The 19,345-nt window shown below is 43.2% G+C and overlaps 1 protein-coding gene across 10 annotated transcripts in view; it reads left to right on the forward strand.

The window, feature by feature from the left end:
* The first annotated feature begins 418 nt into the window (after window positions 1-418).
* Window positions 419-19,345, forward strand: part of TLK2 (tousled like kinase 2) — a 42,710-nt gene continuing 23,783 nt past the window's right edge. For 2 of the 10 annotated variants that reach the window (XM_068919030.1, XM_068919033.1), the window contains exons 1-6: window positions 419-910; window positions 3,014-3,099; window positions 11,888-11,959; window positions 14,553-14,622; window positions 15,679-15,722; window positions 16,686-16,781. In XM_068919030.1, the coding sequence (XP_068775131.1) occupies window positions 3,019-3,099; window positions 11,888-11,959; window positions 14,553-14,622; window positions 15,679-15,722; window positions 16,686-16,781 (363 nt within the window). In that variant the 5' untranslated portion in view covers window positions 419-910; window positions 3,014-3,018. Of the gene's footprint in view, window positions 911-974; window positions 1,057-1,642; window positions 1,750-3,010; window positions 3,100-4,944; window positions 5,011-11,887; window positions 11,960-14,552; window positions 14,623-15,678; window positions 15,723-16,685; window positions 16,782-19,345 lie in introns of those variants that run through there. The other 8 variants (XM_068919025.1, XM_068919026.1, XM_068919027.1 and 5 more) reach the window with 8 other exon arrangements.

Raw genomic sequence — 19,345 nt, forward strand, 5'->3', positions numbered from 1 at the left:
TCCACGGACAGGCCCCGCCCCGCCCCGCCGAGGCCCCGCCCACGAGGCCCCGCCCCGCGCTGACCTCCCCTCCCCCCCTCCCCGCGCTGACCTCCCCTCCCCCCGCCCTCTCTCGCCGCCGTGCAAATCTCGCGAGACAGCACGCGCTTTCACTAGTGTCTTTGCACCAATCGATCCCTACCGGGCCGGACCGAGCCGGACCAAAACACCCCAAAAAGGAGGGAGGGGGAGGGGGGAGGAGGCCGGCCCCGACCGCACCGACACCTGCCCCGCGCCTCCCGCCGGGCCCGGCGCCCCGGCCGCCGCCCTCGGGCCGCCCGTGCCGCGGGGGAAGGGGGTCCCCGCTGCCGCCGCCGCCCCCGCGCCCCCCCCCGCCCCACCTGCCCGAGCGCCGCGCCGCGCCGAGCCCTCCCTCGGGCCTTTGTCCTGCCGCGAGGCCTTCGCGCTGCCGCCGGCCCGCGCGCCCCGCGGCCGGGCGAGGGCTCTACGCGAGGCCGGGGATCCGCGGCCTTCTCCATCCCTTCCCCCACACCCACCCCCGTCCCCTTCCCCGCCCCGGAGCCAGCGAGGGGCTCGCCCCCACCTTCTCCCCCCCCTCCCTCCCTCCCGCCGCCGCTGCTGCTCCCCTCCCCTCCGCCCTCGTCCCTCGCGTGGAGCCCGGGTGCCCGCAGCGGCGGCGGCGCCTGGCTCACGAAAGGCCGCGGAGCCGCCCCTGGCCTCCCCCTCCCGCCTGTGCCGCCGCCGCCGCCGCAGCAGGTTCCCTCCCTCCCTTCTCCTCCTCCTCCTCCTCCTCCTCCTCCTGCCCCCGGCGGCGGCGGGATCGGAGCGGTGCCCGGGGAGCGCTCGGCCCGGGCAGGAGGGGAGAGGAGCGGCGGGGCGGCGGCAGGAGGAGCAGCGGCGGCAGCGCCAGGTGAGCGAGCCCGGGGGTGGCGGGGGGAAGCACGGGCGACCCCCCCCACCCCCCACCCCACGGCTGCAGGGCCCGAGGCAGCGCGGTGGCGGGGGGGGAGCGAAGAGCGAGCCCGGGCAGTGCAGGAGGGGGCAGCGGGCCTGGAGGTAGGTGGGGGGGGGGGGAGGAAGCGGTTAAACGCTCCGGGCCGCGGCGGGGGAGCGGCCCGGCGAGGGCCGGGGTCACGGCGGAAGGGCTTGCGGCCTGTGCCCCGCGGCGGCGGGAGCGAGGCCTGGGCCGCGGTGCCGCCTGGCCGGGGCACGGCGTAGCGCAGGCCCCGCGGGCTCGCAGCGCGGCCCGGTCCGACCCCCGGAGTTGGGGGGGGTGCAGGGTGGTAGAGGGGGCGGCCGGCCCGGTCCGGGGCAGCGCGGAGGCCCCCGGGCGCCGGCGGAGGTGAAGGGGTGGGCACGGCCTTTGAATCCCCGGCCTGGGAGTTGAGGCAGGGCTGCCTCGGGTGACGGGGAGGAGGCAGGCCGAGGCGGTGCAGCAGCTGGCACTGGGGCAGCCTCCTCGCTCACCTATTTATTTTCCAATGTGAATCTGATTTTTTTTTTTTTCCCTCCTTCCTGAGGGGCTTAAAATCACCCCTTAGAGGAGGTGGGGAGGGCAGGTAGGGAATGCCATCTGCTCCTGGGAAAGGGAGGGATGGATGGGGGGGGAAAGGGGGGGGGGTCAGCTTCCAGCAGTGCCCAGGCTGCAGGCATTCCCCAGGCCCTGGGAGGCAGATGGGGCCTGTGGGGGCGGAAAATGCTCCGGAACTTGTAGCAGTCCCCTTCCCAGAGGCGCATCTTTGCTTTGGGGTACGATTCCCTTCTGGATGGTCACCGTGTGCCCCCTATTTGGGGGGGAGGGGTGGGCAGCCTCAGGCTACTTTAACATCTGAACGTTCACGGCTTGTCTGTCATTTTCCTCACTGCACAGATTTCCTGTTTTGAAAACTAGGCTGCTAGCTTTGGTAGGGTTTTTATGCAAAGAGTAGAAATGGGGTTCTCTAATAACCACATTTGGTAGCCCATTAGTTTTTAAGGCTTGTTACCGATTTGGGAGAGGATGTATAAATGCCCCCGGACTGATTCACTTAGCCTGCCGTAACTTAGATCTGCAGCATTTGGAGGAAACAGCAGGGACAAAATGGACAGTTAATAAAAGGAACAATTGTATACTGCTTGTTCTAGAGGGCACTTGCTGCCCTTCAAGAACTTTCCTCATTGCATATGCTCTTTATACAGCAAATCTTTATCTTCTATCTCTTTTCTCTACCTCAGTCTCGGAAATGAAACTGGAACAGACATTTCTGGAAATGATGAACTTGATTGGTGCAGTTGGGAAGATGTGATTCACAATTATAATGAACATTGAAATTTGTCCCATTTTTTTTCACAGTTCAGTATTTGAATTTTAACCTGTCTATGCAACAATGCATTTTTTTTTTTTTAAACCCTTCAGAAAATGGCATCCCTTGTGTTGGATTGCCAGCTGCCCAGGTACATTCAGATGTACCTGTTACACTAAAGGTATCTGGTACTTTACTCTGTAAAGTAAGAGGTTTAAGCAAGTGTTATTTTCTTGCTACAATGCCTTTCCATGCTTGGAGGAACCAAGGCTGTTATCAGTGAAATGTGGAGTTTGAGAAGATCTAGTGTTTCAGGGACTGGCCAAAAATAAATTTTTGGTGAAGAATGTTGCTTTTTTCTCCTAGTCATGCAACACAGATGAAAAGCTCTGAAGCTTTTAGTCATAACACACTGCTCCCATGTTTTCCTTTAAATAAAGCATCCAGTGGGAGAATGTGACATAATTGGTTTCTTGGATTAAGAGATCTTGAAATGGCTGGTAATTCAGACAGAAGATGAAACTCTCCAGCAGGGTTGTGGTTTAAATACAGTAATATGGTGGCAAAGTCCTATTAGTATTGCATAGTAATTTTGTTTCTCTTGCAAGAAAACTCTCAGTATATGGTTATGCTGCAGAACAGATGCTTTTGAGTCTCATCAGTGGCACAAAATATTAAATCTCTCTCCTTCCCTTGCGTTGCATAATCTTAGTGTTGTTCTCCCATAGCAGCAGAAATGATGGAAGAATTGCATAGCCTGGACCCACGAAGGCAGGAACTATTGGAGGCCAGGTTCACTGGAGTTGGTGTTGCTAAGGTGAGTATAAGTACCTTTGGTAACAGGCATGACTCCTTATCCATCCTGCACAGCACTTCCTTTTTTTCCCTTTTACATTGGTAGTTTTGCTTGGCTAGCAGAATGCTTCGTTTTGATAGTTGTGTGTTGACTGCTAATTTGCTTCAAGTATGTTTAAGAGGAATGAAAATGGGATCCCTATGAGCAGACATTCTGCCATACACAAGATTTTGGGATGTAATTAAGTTCTTAAGAGTTGCTTCATCTTAAGGTAGCTTGTACACACACAAAAAAAAAAGACATCTTTGTCTTTGGAAGCAGGAATCTCTTCTGTTTCTTCCTTTCTCAAAGTATGCATTTGAGAACTGAATCTGGCTGCTTGTTGGATACAGTTTCGAGTTTATTGTATTCAATATAACATGTAACCAGGGTTAATATGTTCAGGAATTTGTTCATCCAGTTCTTCTGTGTGGGTACGGCGTGCTAAACTTGTGTGCTCAGTTACGTAGAACACAAAAAAATGCATTTGAAGGTAAGCTTTCATATTTCTGTGATCCGCAACCTGCTAGTAAAATCCCATCTTTGTCCTCATGTACAACTTTGTAACTGTTCAGTAGCTGCCTTTCTTGAGTAAGGCACTCAATGATAACATTGTGTGGTTGCTTGAAATGCTGGCATTAAGGTGTTGGTTCTCCAGATGTTGTTGGTAGTGTTAATTGATAGGCTCTCTGAACAATGAAATGGTGGCAGAACTCATCTCAAACTAGGTCAGTGATAATTCAGTTTACTTTTGATGAAGGCATTGAGTATTGGACAACGTTAGGGTAGATGGTAAAAGAGCATATCACCGCTATATAATTTTCAGACACCTTTACAATTATTTTAGGAATAAACTTTGGATTTTCTCTTTTAGGAAATACAACATCTACGAAGTTTATTAGTCAGAACTTGAAAGATGGTTTACTTCCAGTTCATGCTTTTCTTTCTGATCTGTGCTTCAGTCAGGACTCAGACAATGTTAAGTCTTGGAAGGGAGCATGAATAAGTAAAAATGTTCAGCTCTAAGGTAGTGTAATAAGGATGATTAACACTAAAAGTGTTTAAGGGATAACTACTGTAGTTATTGAAGAGTGTGATTTTTATTTTTCCTCTGAAGACTACTTTAATCTTAGGGGTTTTGCTAGTGTAAAAGCTTACACTGCTACATTATGTAGCATGTTTTGTGAGATATGTTTTCTATAACACTACAACTTTTTATATACTTTCTCATCTGTTTTTGCCTCTTCTCCCCTACATGCATAACTTTTATATCTAACTCTACCAATATAGGTAAAGCCAAACAACTTTCTAGAAGAGTTAAGACTTAGAAACGTAGAAGCTATCACTGCCTTAAAACAATGCCAACATACTCAATGCTCATGAAGAGCTTTAGGAGCTATTCCTTTTTAAAGGAATAACTTTTCAAAGACACAGGAAAGCAAGACTTAATTATGCATTCATGTATGTTTGGAGTAGAAAGAGCAGGTGCTCTTTCTCTGTGCAGATGAATGCTGAGAACTCATTTTTGTTCTTAAGGCATATACAAATGAAAAGCCTCATTTCTTGGAGGCTGCGCTATGAGCAAAGCTCCTGTGTTACCGAGTTTTATTTTTACCTGTTGTATACAGTGAAGTGTATTACTTTGTATTTGCCAGTAAACTGTTAAAGCGCATTACACTTATTTCAAACAGAACATATATGTATTTACTTGCATACTTGCTAATTTGCAGTAGATCGGCCAATCATTTATATGAATTAGCATGACTCTACTATGTTGCAGCAAATCTTGGTTGCAGTATTAATCTCAGATACTACATTCCCTCCCAGGTTGGTGCTTCAAATTCCCTCCCTACCCCCCCAAGCCTCCGTCCGTCATGCTCCGCACTGGCATTGGTAGGTCATTGTCTTAAAGGGAATATAATGGGAAAGCTGTGGTACAGTTTATGTGATTCTACTAAGATTTTTAGCTCTCTCCAATTAAGTGTTTAAGGAAAGCTGCATAAAGTAAGTTAGTGCCATCTAGTGGGACTGGGACTGGCATGTCCTTCTGGGATAGAAGGTATTCTATTGCTGTTTATTGCATAAAAGGAAGAAATGTCATCTTAGATGCTCTCCTATTGGGTGAATACAGCAGGCAGTTGTAACTCTGAGCTTCCTGCCTTCCGCTGACTTGGTGTATCACTTAGTGTTAAGGTTTCTTTAATGTTTAAAAATACAGGGTGTATTTTGGGCCTATGTAAAAACTAATGTACTAGTTTACGTCCTTAATATAACTGCAGCATTTAAAGCCCATTTGTCCCCCCCACACACACACACACGTGCAAGAACATTTATATGTTTCTAAGAACAAATAAGGGTGAGGTGATCAAGAATAAATTTTTAGGTTGGAAACCAGAAGAAAGCTTGTAACCATCAAAGTTAAAGCAACAGTAGAAGACAGGCATCCCGAACTGTTTTGGAAGCAGTTGTGTGCTGTCATCTCCTGGGGTAGCAGGAGGCGCAACCCAGTGACCGAGGTCATTTGCAATCCCAGATGCCTCAGCTCTGTTGCAAGTCTGTGATGAATTTTCTTTCTTAGTGGCTGGAGAATATATTTCTCTAGAAGCTTGAAGTTAATACAAGAAATCAAATTTGCAAGCAATAAATGTTTCTAGGCAACTGTTATACTGATGTGGTTCATCCAGGTCACTAGACAGCTTCAAAACGCCAGTGATGCTTTAGATGCCTGTCCTTGCCATATGGACAAGTGCCGTTCTTTACCAAATTCACAAAGCAAATCCTGGAATTAACACGTGACTATATGACACCAACTAGTGTTCTTGCTTATTTAGCTCCCATTTATGTTTAGTTCTCAGGTGAAATCTGAGCGTTTATTCACTTGAGGTGTTATTCTGACCAGTTATCTCGAATTTCTTCCTTGGGTCAGTAGGTGCAGAAGACAAAATGCAGTTTATGTTTCTCTAGATAACAGCATTATTTAGTTTTGTCTGTTCTCATCTTCTGCCTTCCTGCCTCTTGCCTGGGTGCTGAGTTTAAGATAGCAGGCTGGTTAACTCCAGAGGATTTATGTCATTTCCAGGGACTCTTACCGGGTAAGAATGGGAAGAGGTAGTTATGATGGTTGAATCTATGCATTTGCGCACAGCGTCCCTTCGGCTTGATGAGGGCGGATCGTAACTGCATCATGTGCATCTTCTGCAAGTTTGCTTTTAAAAGGTCTTCAGACTAAGTTGTGTACCCTAGTTTCTTTATATAGCTAAACTAAGAAGGCTGAAGTATTTCTAGAGAGGCAACCTCTGTCTGACTGTAAGAATTTTGCAGATCCATTTTAGCAGATGACTGTGCTAGAATTGAAGAATTATTGGTCTTGGTGGCAGTTACTGCTCTCTCTGGCTCCCTCTATGAGGTATCGTAAAGAGGGAAAGGAAAATAACCTGAAAGGTGTCATTTATGTTGCAGGACATCTGCCCCCAAAAATGGGGTGTCTCATAAAAAAGAACAACTTGTATTTCTTTGTTTTTTAACCTTCTAGGTCCCCTGTCACTCTAGAGCCTTTATAAATAAGTAGAACATACAGTTACTGAACTGATTTATCAGCCTCTTGGCAGCAAAGTTGTCAAATTAAGGATTAATATATGGCAATGGTCAGGCCTTCCTTGGAGGGAAGCGGTGCTGCACAGTGGTGTTCCTTAGCAGATGTCACGTGCCACTGGAAGAACTAGTTAGCAAGAGTTCTGAAACTTAGAAATGTATTTTATCTGCTACCAAAGAAAGCACCAGGATGCTCCTTTTCTTTATGCCAGATGCTTGAAAATTGTTTCAATGCTTCCTTGTACAACATTATTTCTTTCAAATGTGTTGTCTGGCTACTAGAGCCCAAAAATAGTTGTAGAAATAGAACTGAGATCTGACAACTGATGTTTAGGGTAAGCTGCATGACGCTTCTGCCTGGTTTGCCATCAGTAAAATAAAGATACTATTTTTTTATCCAGAGAGGAGAGCTCTGGAGGCAAAATGGAAGCCACGTAAGTCATGTTGCAAACCTCCTTACCCATCAGACATAGTGGAAGTTACCTATGAGCTTGTGATAGTGGGTTAAATTATTGTGGCAAAAGACAAACCTGCAACGCAAATGAGATTGGGATTGTATTATTAGCCATAACGTTGATTAGTACTGACCCTTTCTAAAAGCCCGGTTAAGAAGCAGACTATAACTCTTGCATTTTTGAGATGCTTGAAATCAGTAAAAAGTATCTTAATTAGCACTCGCTTATACAGTAGCACATATACTGGTGTGACTGGAATATCCTTTCGCCTTGGTGTAAGCCTGTGTGAAGCCAGTCCTGACTTGAAGTGGAATTAAAGGATTGACTTTTTTCCTTTGAACCTCTTGATTTGCTACAGAATTCACAAGAGTTCAGGTCACTTTGGCTTGAGGTAGTGAAGTAAGTGTCCACTACTGAGTTAGTAAGAGTTTGGCAAAGCATGTTCTTGAAAAATCCACCTTTGTGACTCTAGCTAGGCGGCTTGAATTCCTAGAGTTCTCTTTCAATACGGGGAATAGTCTCACCACTTTCCGTTAGACAGACTATAGCATCTAAGTTTTTGGCTAGTTGATTGTGGTCTCAGTAGTGAAGAACTGCGTGTACTGATTAGGAGGAGACTGCACAACAGGAAGGAGTTGAGAACCAGCTTGGAGGATCTCTTTTGGCAGCTTGAAGAGGTTGGGGAGATGCACATGTCATGCGAGGCAGTAGATGGACTCAAGCAGGTGATAGGTAAGGGAGGACTGAGTCCGACTAATGTTACAGAAGATCCGATGGCAGTTATTATCAGGCTGAACTGTTTTTATTGAAATTTTAGCCAGTATGCCTTGTTTGTGGCCCTTCCCGTGGCTCTTGCAAAGAGCAATGACTATCCGGTTTGTGTGAGTAGACGCGACTTTAAATTCTTGCCTTTGAGTTGGGGCCTTAAAAGTACCTGCCACTCTTTCATCCACTTTCAGTGTGGAGGTTTTGTTGTGCATAGGTAGATCACAGACTTGGAAGCAGCAGTTGATCAGATGAATCACATGGAAAAAGAACATGCCAGCTTATCTTGGAAAGAAATTCCTTATGGAGGTGGAAGTGTGTGCTCTTCTTATGCTTTCATTTGGTAAACGCTGTAGAAACTCTTGGCTTGTTTCAGATGACCCACATATTTCAAACTTTTTGCTGAGCCCCATCACCATTTTTCTTGACAGGGTATACTGGATGAGTGGATTGGAAGTGGTATCAGAGTAGCGCAGTACTATCCTGAAGTAGTCTATGCTGGCAAAGCTAGATGCCAGCGCAGATGACTTCTTCAGGAGCAAAATTGATAAGCCCTTCTTGGAGCATGAGTTAATTGCATGATTACTATCTCCTACTACTACTTCCCAAGTAATATTCTAAGGCTGGTATTCCTTGCCATTACTTACTTTTTCAAAATTCAGGTTTATTCCTCTTATGTTATGACCGCTTAACATGGTATGCTAAATTAAGTAAGTGCCGAACGTTTACCCTTATGTCAGTTGCTGAGTTAAAAATACATGGTCAAGAATGATAAAGGACAAATTAGACCGTTTTTTATGTGCGCATGCACGTACATACACGCAGTTGAGAAGGGGACGTTCAGTTGTATAGTTTCTCACATACCTTTTATCTAAACCTGTTGCTATAAGCAGTTGATCTACAAGGTTGTGTGTGAAACTGTAAACACCTACCTGGATGAGCAGGAAAATTTCCTGCTCTTTCTGTTGCGTAGCTACATGAGAAGAGGTGCTGTTGAGGACTGGACCATGTTCCTTAATCCTCCTCTATACCGCATCTTTATTGCTTCTAGTACAGCATGCTCTAATGAACAATTTGCACTTGGATAGCAGGAATACCTCAAAACGATACTCCTTTGCTAACTTTGTTTGACAGGAACAAGGTGCTTCAGCTCCTTGCCTGTGTAATACTTCAGTTTACATTCGAGGTCCTCTTGAGGATAGTCAAGGGAAAGGAAAACTCACCTCAGTGGAAACTGATCAAAACTGGTCTACAAAGAATTAATCTTGCATTTGTTCGCAATGTCATGGCACGTGTGTTTATCTACAGTGAACTTGCTAGATTTGTAGACAACTGACAACCTGTTCTTCTCTCTCTGATTCCACAAGCTGTTAATTCTTTCTCACCCTTTCTACTACTGCCTTGAGCTCAAGTTAATGATTTCATTAGTTTTATTTTTTGGAGGAAGCTTTAAACTAAAGTGAAAACGGTATTTTTACTCTTCAAGAATCTGTGATCAGAGTTGAATTGCTCTTTTGTCGATGCAAAAAATGGATTTGCCTCAAACTTCTCTATAGCTGTAAGTTTCCAGTGCGGAATAGTTGGTACAGGCAGTCGTGGTACAATAAGAACAAGGTTGTGGAATTCACATTGTGCGTTTTTCTAGAACTTTACATTCTAATCCAAATTGAATGGATTTTTAGCATTGTAAAGGATAAAGCTGTATTTCTGAAAAATCTGAGGAGCTTTTTTAACTATAGGTGGCCTCACCCAGCTTGCTTCTCCAGACTGTCATGGAATGCAGGTCAATTGGGTGAAATGCAGGCCTTTATTAAGCCATTGTAACATCCTTTTAACTGTAGTGTTCCCGAAAAGTGCAAATGTGGCATTTTGGGAGCAGCTGTTCCTGTCCTTTGCTATCCATGTGCAAAATGGAGGCAATGAGTTTGCAGCAAATGTGGAAACAACTTTCACTTTCATCTTCATTATGTCAGAGCCCCGACCTATCTGGACGAGATCAGTTGTTGAGATGCTCCTGCAGCTAAGAAAGCTTTCACACTTGCACAGGAGGTCAATGTCTTGAGCGTGCTGCTGAGGTTTGAGTTCATGAGAGGAAGTGAAGGATTTTAGAGGATAGCATTTGTGCAGTTTATAAGCAAGCTTTTTGCATGGGTGAAAAGCTTAACCTTCTGTCACCACTTGCCATAAGATCTGCTACTTTTATTATCAATGAGGCCTTCATGTGGCTGTAGTTAAAGTTAGCGTTGACACTTTCGCTGTGTTAAGTACTGTTGGCCAAGCAATAAATCTCTGAAATAAAAAAAAGTTGGGCCTGTAAGATTTGTCAAACTTCACATCATTTTTATTTTTTTTAAGGCAACTAGATTTTAAGCAGTTACATTGCTGAGGAGAGGATAAAATGCCATTCTGATCCTTGAGCCATTTCTGTGATGAGTTGAAAGGGTAAGGGGTATGGCCCAAAGAATAACATCTGTGATTTTTAGGTAATGTATTTTTAAAAGGGAATCTTGAATGTGTAGCTTCTTGAGCTGTTCATGTGTTGTATTTTTTTTTTTTTTTCTGAAATAATTAAGCCTCTGCTTAGGAGAAGCAAATTTGGTAGTTAGCACTAAAAGTGTAATACAGATGGTATGAGCTAAAGCTTTACATTGTGTGGACGGTTGCTTGAATTGGGGTGACGGGCAGCATTAGCTAGGTTGTGTCATGAGTTTAATTTGGTGGTGGTGTTTGCCTTAAATGGGGAAGGGAGAACTACTGCCCTCAAAAGTAATCAACTGTGGGCTTTTTCTGTGGTGTTGAGGCTTGTTCATCACCTGCCCACCCATAAGTCATCCATTCAAGTGTACAATGAGAAGTGACTTAGCCTTGAAGAGAGATTGATGGGTGGGAAGTGGTTACTGCAAAAATAAGAATGCCAAAATAGAATGAATCTTTGGGAAAAGATGCTTGCAAGTTATTAATGGAGAAGTAGCTTTATCACGTCATTCTTCCTGTTAATACATTCCATCAATACTCGTGAATCGTGTTTTTTATATCTTTGTCAAATTAGTCTAGATTTCTTAAGTTAGGTCTGTGGGAGGATATTTTGTGTCAGATCACTAGGCTAAAACAGTGACTTTGCATGATTCACTCTTCTTTCCTTTTAAAAGCAGATTTGATACAGATTTTAGAAAATAATTTATAAAAATACTTTGATGCTTAAAAATGCAGGTGTGTACCTAGTAGAGCTTGCAGAGATGCAGCTAGTCTCTTCAAGGTAACCAGATACTGTTCCTTAAATCTGTTCCAGCCTCTTCATTCTGCACTTGAACTTGGTAGGAGCAACTGCTATAGTGGTAGGTCAGTCATGGGCGCATAAGATAGCCTAGCAAGAGAGATGCTGTCTTGTGTTAACGGTAGTAAAGCTGTCACCCATAACAGCTGGCACTTGTTCATTTTTCTTGTGCTAAAAAAATGCTTTAAAAAAAAAAAAAATCAGTGGTACTGCCAGCACCTGGTAGCAGTAATAGCTGCCTTGCCAGATGGAAGATGCCTCTGAATTCTTAGCCCCAGGTCAGGCAGATGGTTGCCTGAAGAGCTGAACTTTGAACTGGTACTCACCAAATCATAAGTTTTCTTTCTCAAGCTATCTGTCTTAAATCTTTATGAATGTTGCCTTTGCTGTGGGGGTATATGGTTAAATACAGCAGTTAGGATCTAAGTTGATGAAGAAATATCACTGCAAAGTCTGGATCAGTGTACTGACAAAAGACTGTCCAACTGGTAGTCCAGTTTGTCTTGCTCCAAATGAGTTCCGAAGTTTTTTTTAGTCCCCCATTGTGTGTCTAAGCATTTGACCCATGCTGCTGCTGTATCTGCATGATAGAGCAGTGTAGTTAGCCCAGAGATGCAATGTTATATAGGACAAATCAGCCTTGTACAGAAATTGTTTCTAACAGTCTTTGCTTTTTTTCCACTAGGGTCCATTAAATAGCGAGTCTTCCAACCAGAGCTTGTGCAGCGTGGGCTCTCTGAGTGATAAAGAATTGGAGGTAAGCAGGCACAGATCCTTAATTGTAATTGGGTTCAAGTTAGACATGATTGGACTCACAAAGTATAGAAGGAATTCTGTGAGAGTGGGTGATAGTGCTCTTTAGTCCAGGCATGAAAGGGACTAGTGGAAGAATCCGGTGTTCATCCAAATCCTACAGCCTTCAGAGCACGCTGCAAGACTGTCCTTCCTGAAGCTTTCTGCTGTAGCAGTATATTGGATATTACCCAAGCCCAAAAACACAGCATTCGTAAAGCTCAGCTTCTGAAAATGTCTTCTGCTGCACTGTGATTTATTTTCTGGTTTTGGGTACAGATTGGTCCAGATAAAAAGCCAGAGAGCCTTAATGGAAAAGTTTGCCTTACCTATCAAATATGTGAATGTGCAGAATCTGTACAAAGCCGAGCACTCCTATGAACTGCTTTGTGGAAGTGTGGGGAGGTGAAAGTTGATGCTTTGTCCTGGTTTAATCTCACAGCTTTAGGATTAACTATTTGAAAACGCTTCCTAAAGCAGCAAAATGAATTGCAGAGTTACATTTTGCTTTAAAATGCTCTGTTAATAAAGCAGCATCTCCAACTTAGATGCTTTTTCTTATGAATTTAAAGAACTTCCCACTCGTTATCAGGTAAGTCTTGGATCGTATTTCCCTGTAATGCGAGGCAGGACTGATATGAGGTGTCTTGGTGAAATTTACTTCTTCAAGAACACACTATTTTGAGCTCTGTGCAAGTAAGCATTGCTAGTAGTGGAAGACTGAGTATTAAGCCTTAATTAATTCTTGATCATCTTCTGTAAGGTGATTTAGATTAACCCAACTGACATAATTAAATCTACATTCCTTACTTTTCAGTCTGTGGCAGGTAGGTGATCTTGTGCACAACTTTTGTGCAAGTATGTGAACAGAACAGCAACTTAAACTGAATCTCATTAAAATGCAATTCCATTGAGGCCATAATGGAGCCGGTGGTGTTAACTGTCACTCCAATGCTGTTTGAGAGTTGTTTTTTAGTAAGCGTTGGGAAGACTATTTCATTGACTTTGGCGCATACAGGAGCTGGTACCGGTCAGTCTGTAGATAGTTATGAAGTTGTCAGTCTCTCCGTTCTAGAAAGTCCTTTGCAGACACAGTAGCTGCCTTTGTTTTAACATCCTCCTCCATCCTTTTACCAGAGTAGTATCAGTGACTGCTCGACTGGTAACACGGGGCTGTAGGCATCCAGCATCCCCTGGGGACGCAGCCAGGTTTAGATTCTGGCTGTGGCAGCTTTATCCTTTTTATCCTATTAAAAGAGGTAGATGGATTTCTGTGCTTACTGTGTGTAAGTCCTTTGGCAGAAGTCTTTGAACAGGGTACTTTGGACTTGGGTTTCCAAAGAGCATGAAGCTTAGGTTTACCACAGACTTTCTGGCCGTGGCTTTCCCTCCTTTAGTGTTGTGTTTTGCACGTTGTGGTTTTCTTCCTGCCCCTGGGCTACAGTTTAGTGGTGAGTGAAGTGATTGTAAAGCGTTCAGCTTGGAAACTATTGGGGCCCTTTGGGATAAAAGTGATGTTTTAGAAGTTTTAGAAGTGATGTTGGTGATGGAAATGACAAGATATCTTTCCTTCCTTCCAGCAACCTCAGTGAGCTGTTTCTGATGCAGTGCTTCCTAATGTTTGCAGCAGGCTAGGCCGCCACATAAGTGACCCTGGTGACAGGGAAAGTGCCATGCCAGAGCCCACTGCGCGCTCATGTGTCTAGACTTGCTAGCCTTGTACAGACAGATAGGCCTGCTGCTTTTGGAGACGTCAGCTTCCTGCCTGTGCTTTGTATTGTGCACGTGCATAAATATATCGCTGTTCGGTAAGCTGCCCCTCAGATCTCTGGTTGCTCACAGAAGCAGCAGATGCAGCCAGTGCTTGATTTTTTTTTTTTTTTTTTTTTTTTTTTTTTCCTGAGAGCAGATGAAAAGCAGACTGAAGTCCAACTGAATTACTCGGTCTGTGGCGGCTTCCTTCTGGCTGCCATCTTTTCTGAAAATCACTGCCCTTTCTTTGTGTAAGGTTGCAGACGTGGACCAGCGGACAAGGTAGTTCTTGTAGCCATCTGCAAAGGGCTTTAGGAAAGACCAGAGCTGCAGGCAAGATGAATTGTGCTGGTACTGAGAGTAGCTAGTGAACTGTAAATTTGGATGTCTCTGCTCAAACATGAAGAAGTTCTCTTGTCATTTGGGCCTGTTCTCAGCCACCTTACTGCTTTTGTACCAGTGCTGTGACCACCCTGAAACAGTCTATGCAAATTTTACAAGTATTTGCACTTGTTCTCCTAACTGTGTGAGGTAACTGGGGTATAGAGGGTGGCTTACAGCTGTTGAAATAGGAAAAAAAAAAAAAAATCTCATTCCTAACCTTGTTCTCTTCCTTCAGATACATGCGCTGCAGAAAGTAGGCACTGTTTGAGAGCTATTATTTCTTTAAGTACCAACAGTAGAAACAAACGCACCAGAGAAATGAAACAGCCACAGGGGATATGGAGTAGATCATTGTGTTTTGGTATTTTCTTTAAATCTTGGAATAAATGCAGAAATGTTAATTTTGAAGTATTGTTTAACAGACTCCTGAGAAAAAACAGAATGACCAGCGGAATAGAAAAAGGAAAGCAGATGCATATGAAACCAGTCAAGGTAATCCATTCTCCTGACCCTGCTGCAGGATTTCTGAACGGTTGGTAATTTGTACGCGTTTTGCACAGTCAGTGTCCTAGGAAACTAATGGCTCTTCTCAAAGGTGTGTCAGGCAGCTTGTTATAAACTGCTCCACGATGCTGTAGCTCTCTTCTGGGAGCCTTGTTATTCTCACTGGCAGGAGAACACTTGTCTCCAGCTTATTTGCACAAACTATCGCGTTTTCATGGGACAAACTGCCCAAAGGCTTACCGTGGCCTCTCTGAAGTGTTGATTTGGTCCCGTGTTGCTAGATATACAGCAGCCAGACTTCAGAATACAGGCTGTACTGTCTCTTTCTTGCTTTTTGAGACTTATGTCTTCCTTGTTAGAGTAGGTTCTCACCATTGCAAATAGAGAACAAACTGTACTCAAACATAAAGCAGGCAGTGCTGTCTTAAAGTACTGAGAAAAACCCATAGTCTTTTATTCCAAGTTCAAGTTCTCTAAGAAATGGGCATAAGAACAGGTTTCTATTTCTTTTATTCTTCAATAAGAAAGTAATAAGGATTGTGTTGACAGGACTGCTTCTACAACAATAATATAATAAGGGAAAAAGGCTAAGTTCTAATGAGCTGGTATTAAGCCACTGCTAATTATCTCTCTAACTGTTATAGGAAGGCTTGTGAGAGATCTAACATGCAGTAATTTACCTGAAGACAAAGGAGTAAAAGTACCCTTTGCTTTGTCTTTACCTTGAAGGAAATTTTGGTGAACCTATGCAGTGTTCTGTGACACTAGATTTTTTTTTTTTTTTTTTAAGTACTTTAGCAATTACAAATGCTGTTTGATTGGAACTGAGTTATTTAAACTCTCATCTGTAATGCCACCAAACTGCAGCACAAGAGGTCTCGCCCTGAGGCATTTTTCTGTTGTGCAGAAGCTTCTGTTACAGTAGGTGTTGCGCCTTTATAAGCGGAAAGGAGTATCAAAGTATAGAAGTAGTTTTTCAGAATGACATAACTTCTGCACTAGAAAATATAGTATTTTATTTTCCTTCTTGTTTTTCCTTTTTAGGAAAAGGCACTCCTAGAGGACATAAAATTAGTGATTACTTTGAGGTAAGCACCTTTACGTTTTCTGAAAAATCTGTTTGAATCCACATACACCAAATCTTTCTGTAGAGGGAAGTCTAATGTAACTTACGTTGTTTATCTGTCATGTTAAATAATAGCTTCAAGTCAGCAATTGACTGCTTTAACCTGTATGTCTGAATTTGGTTAGGTAGAGAATCTGGGATTTTTGGAAGTTGATTTCTAAATTAACTTTTCTTTGAACAGTTGATAAACCATGTTTGTAAAAGAGCACCCACATAAAAGTAGGTTTGAGGTGGATTTCCATTGGAATCTGGATCTCTGAGGATACTGAACCTCTTTTTGTGCAGACCTTTTTTGATAAAGGTCCAGTGCTGCAAAGGAATGTACTTGTAAAGTCCTGCCAACTTGAGTAGGAAGTTGTTTACAGAATTGCCTCTGTAGAGGTAGTTTGCTGTAAGAGGCTGACACCACACTGGGAATGCAGACCCCAAAACAAAAAAATCAGTATTCTTTTTATTGCGTAATCTCTGAAGTCTTTTTTGTGCCAGTGACTGGTACCGATGCTTCAATGGAAGGTGTTCAGCTCTTCTCAGTCTTTGGCATGCAGTTAGATATACCCACTCATAGCGGATGGGCTTCTTAATTCCGTATAGTTAGTGACTGGTTTGTCTCGAAGCATGTGGATTTATATCTTTTGGTCTTAAAACGAAAAACATTCACGTTTGCATTAAGTACATTTAACTATCTGAAGTACGTACTTTTGCTGTTCTGAGGATCACTGTTGCTCATCTGTGCTTGTTTTTGAAAATAGTGCATTGAAATTTTAATTTTTCCCTCTTGCGTTGTCTTCCCATTGTTTAAATGGGTCCCTAGGGCCTGTAAGACTTCCTTTTTAAGATTAATGTGTTGCTTCTGTCTTTATTAAATTTGCTTAAATATAGTATCTCTGTGGAGTTGCTGATGATCACATATTTTTCTTTTGGCCAGTTTGCTGGGGGAAGTGGCCCAGGCACCAGTCCTGGCAGAAGTGTGCCGCCTGTTGCTAGATCTTCACCACAGCATTCCTTATCCAATCCCTTACCAGTAAGTAGTCTTTCTGGGGACGCTGCTTGTGGCATGTTGTCATTGATTGGACTGGTGACTGCTTCAGACAGGTAATAAAAGGTTCTGAAAAAGAATGAAGGTTCTCAGAGTGATGTGACTTCTTGTTCCCTATTCAATCCCTGATTTTTATTTTTATATATGTGAATTTGTTTTGATCTGATTCAGGGTTGTGGCAGCAAAGCCAGACATCTAGGACCCGGTAATAGTTGTTAGTCCAGTAATAAAGGGTCTTGCATGCTTTAAGCTCAGAGACTCATATTAACATTTTTTGTTGTGTTTACAGATAGGTTACTGTTCCTAATAAAAGTTGGAGCTAATATAATTGCTGTTTGATTATCCTGTACTCCATAGTAGCTCTTGAGTTTTTCCACAGAATTGGACTATACTGTATGGTTGTATAACACTAGTACAACTGATCTTGATTGGGCCCTTTGGGAATACTGAAGAGCACGCGTACCATAATTGTATTGGGAAGATCTTTTACGTCGTGCCTACGTGTATGTGACTTGTGAGGACTATTAGCAAAAGTCTGTAAAGAGACGTGTATACGTGCCCGTTGGCTGCTATTTTTTTTTTCCATTTTGCTATCTGAGCATTTCTGCAAGATCTGAATGTGAACGAATAATCTGTGTGTTTAAGTCGTTTCAGCACGAAGCAGTTAAAGAAGTTTCTTTAAACTAGTTAAGCAATGTTTGAAGTCTCTAGTGTTTGATCTCTAGTTTTGAACATCGCCTGGGCCTCTCTTTAGTATTTGTCAGCATTTGTTGAGTGTCACAGGAGTGTAGAGCATTATGGGAAAGGTTAGTATTCCAAAACCAAATGCAAAGTCTTTACTGGTTACATTATTCTGAAGAGACCTTTGCACAGTTCCTTAATGTGTACTGAACTAAATCCCAACCTGGAATGCTCTGCTCAGAATCCAGTATATGTTAACTAGATTTTGGAAGCTTTACAGTGCTTTAAGGGAGAGCTTCAGATATGCTTCTAGATGTTTTTGATGTTTGTAAAAGTTAAAAATATGTCTGGTTAATTGAATAGCCCTTCCTCTGCCTTACATTAATTCACTAATATTCCTCCTTAAAAAGAAGTTAATGAAAGAAATAGTATCTCTGTTGTTATGTGTTAGGGACAGTTCTTTATTCCAGTAGGTGGCATATCCTTCAGGCGTTTATAATGGCACCACAGCTGATTTTTCTCCTTGGTTTGCTTCTTTTGCAATTCTGTAAATTGAGTAGGTAAAAGTTTGGGCAGAACATGTCTCAAGACTGATGTTACAGCCAGTTTCAGCTGGGTCGGTTTGTCTCTTTCCTTAGGCAGGTGTTCTTTTTTTCTTATCTTCTTTCTGTCCTTTACTCTTGCAGCTCAACTTTTACTATTTGCATATTCATAATGGAAACTATGTGCATTTGCAAGATCTGTCCTCTTCTTACGAACCGAATATCAACAGTTTGAGATAAGCCCAAAAATAAGGGAGAGGAAACAGTAAAAACTGGAGCTAAATATTTGAGTCTCTTATCCATTATAGAGATTAGTATGGTCTAGGAAGAGAGCAGAGTGTTAAAACGCCTTTAACAAGGAAACAGACCTTCTCCAAACCTATGAACCAAGCTGTACTGTACTGAAAACTTTCTGCAGTCAGAAAGTTGCGGGGGAATTGTAATGTCTTCAGGATATTAATTCTTGTCTGCAAATCTCTTGACTGATCTGAATTGCTTTGCTTCTCTCTTGAGTAGAAGAGAACTACAGGTCAGCCTTCAGACTCTCGCAAGTTCACTGTCGTATACAAGCGTTCTGTTGGGAAAGAAAATACGCTCTTGACACTTCTAGTGTTAGCCGGAAAATATACTTCAGGCCACAATTTAGGTTTTAAGAAAAACTGAACCCTGACTTGACTATTTACTTGCTATGTGGCGTATGCTCAGCCCACAGTTATAGCTTGGGAGCGGTTAGATGAGTATTACCCAGACTGACAAAGTTCGGGGAGTGATGGGCTGGGTTTTGAAGTAAGGACAAAGGAGTTCTGAGTGTTGTAGTCAGTGCAGCTCAGGTTATTCTTGCTCTTATTGAACACAGTTCCTGCGTCACAGTTGGAAAATGATGTTTACAGCACAAGAAAGTAACTGGCCATTTCAGATGCTATGCATCTCTTAAAGATTTGGGGAAAGCATTAGTAGTTATCTTGGAGGAGACTGGTCCCTGCTTTTATGGCAAAAATAAGGTTGCCATAATGACTGGGTCCTAGGCATGGCTAGGCTGCTGCCGTTGAACAACTGTGACTCAATTTACTTCACCAAGTAACCAAGCCTATTGTGACATGGACTGTTTTAAAATGAGTCCTTAAAAAAGGTCAAATATTTTAACTTTGAATGCATTGATCAGAGTCACCGTGTTCTAAGATTTTTGCATCTGACTTGTTTTGCCCCACTGGCTCCAAAATACATGTAGTTGCAGAGGAAAGGCATGTGTTAACTAGCAAGGAGTTCTGTCCTGTGTATTCGTGTGTTACTTTTTTTCTTACTGTTGTTAACTTCATCTACTTTTTG

Source organism: Struthio camelus, chromosome 25, assembly GCF_040807025.1.
Source record: "Struthio camelus isolate bStrCam1 chromosome 25, bStrCam1.hap1, whole genome shotgun sequence".
Taxonomy (NCBI): Eukaryota; Metazoa; Chordata; class Aves; order Struthioniformes; family Struthionidae; genus Struthio; species Struthio camelus.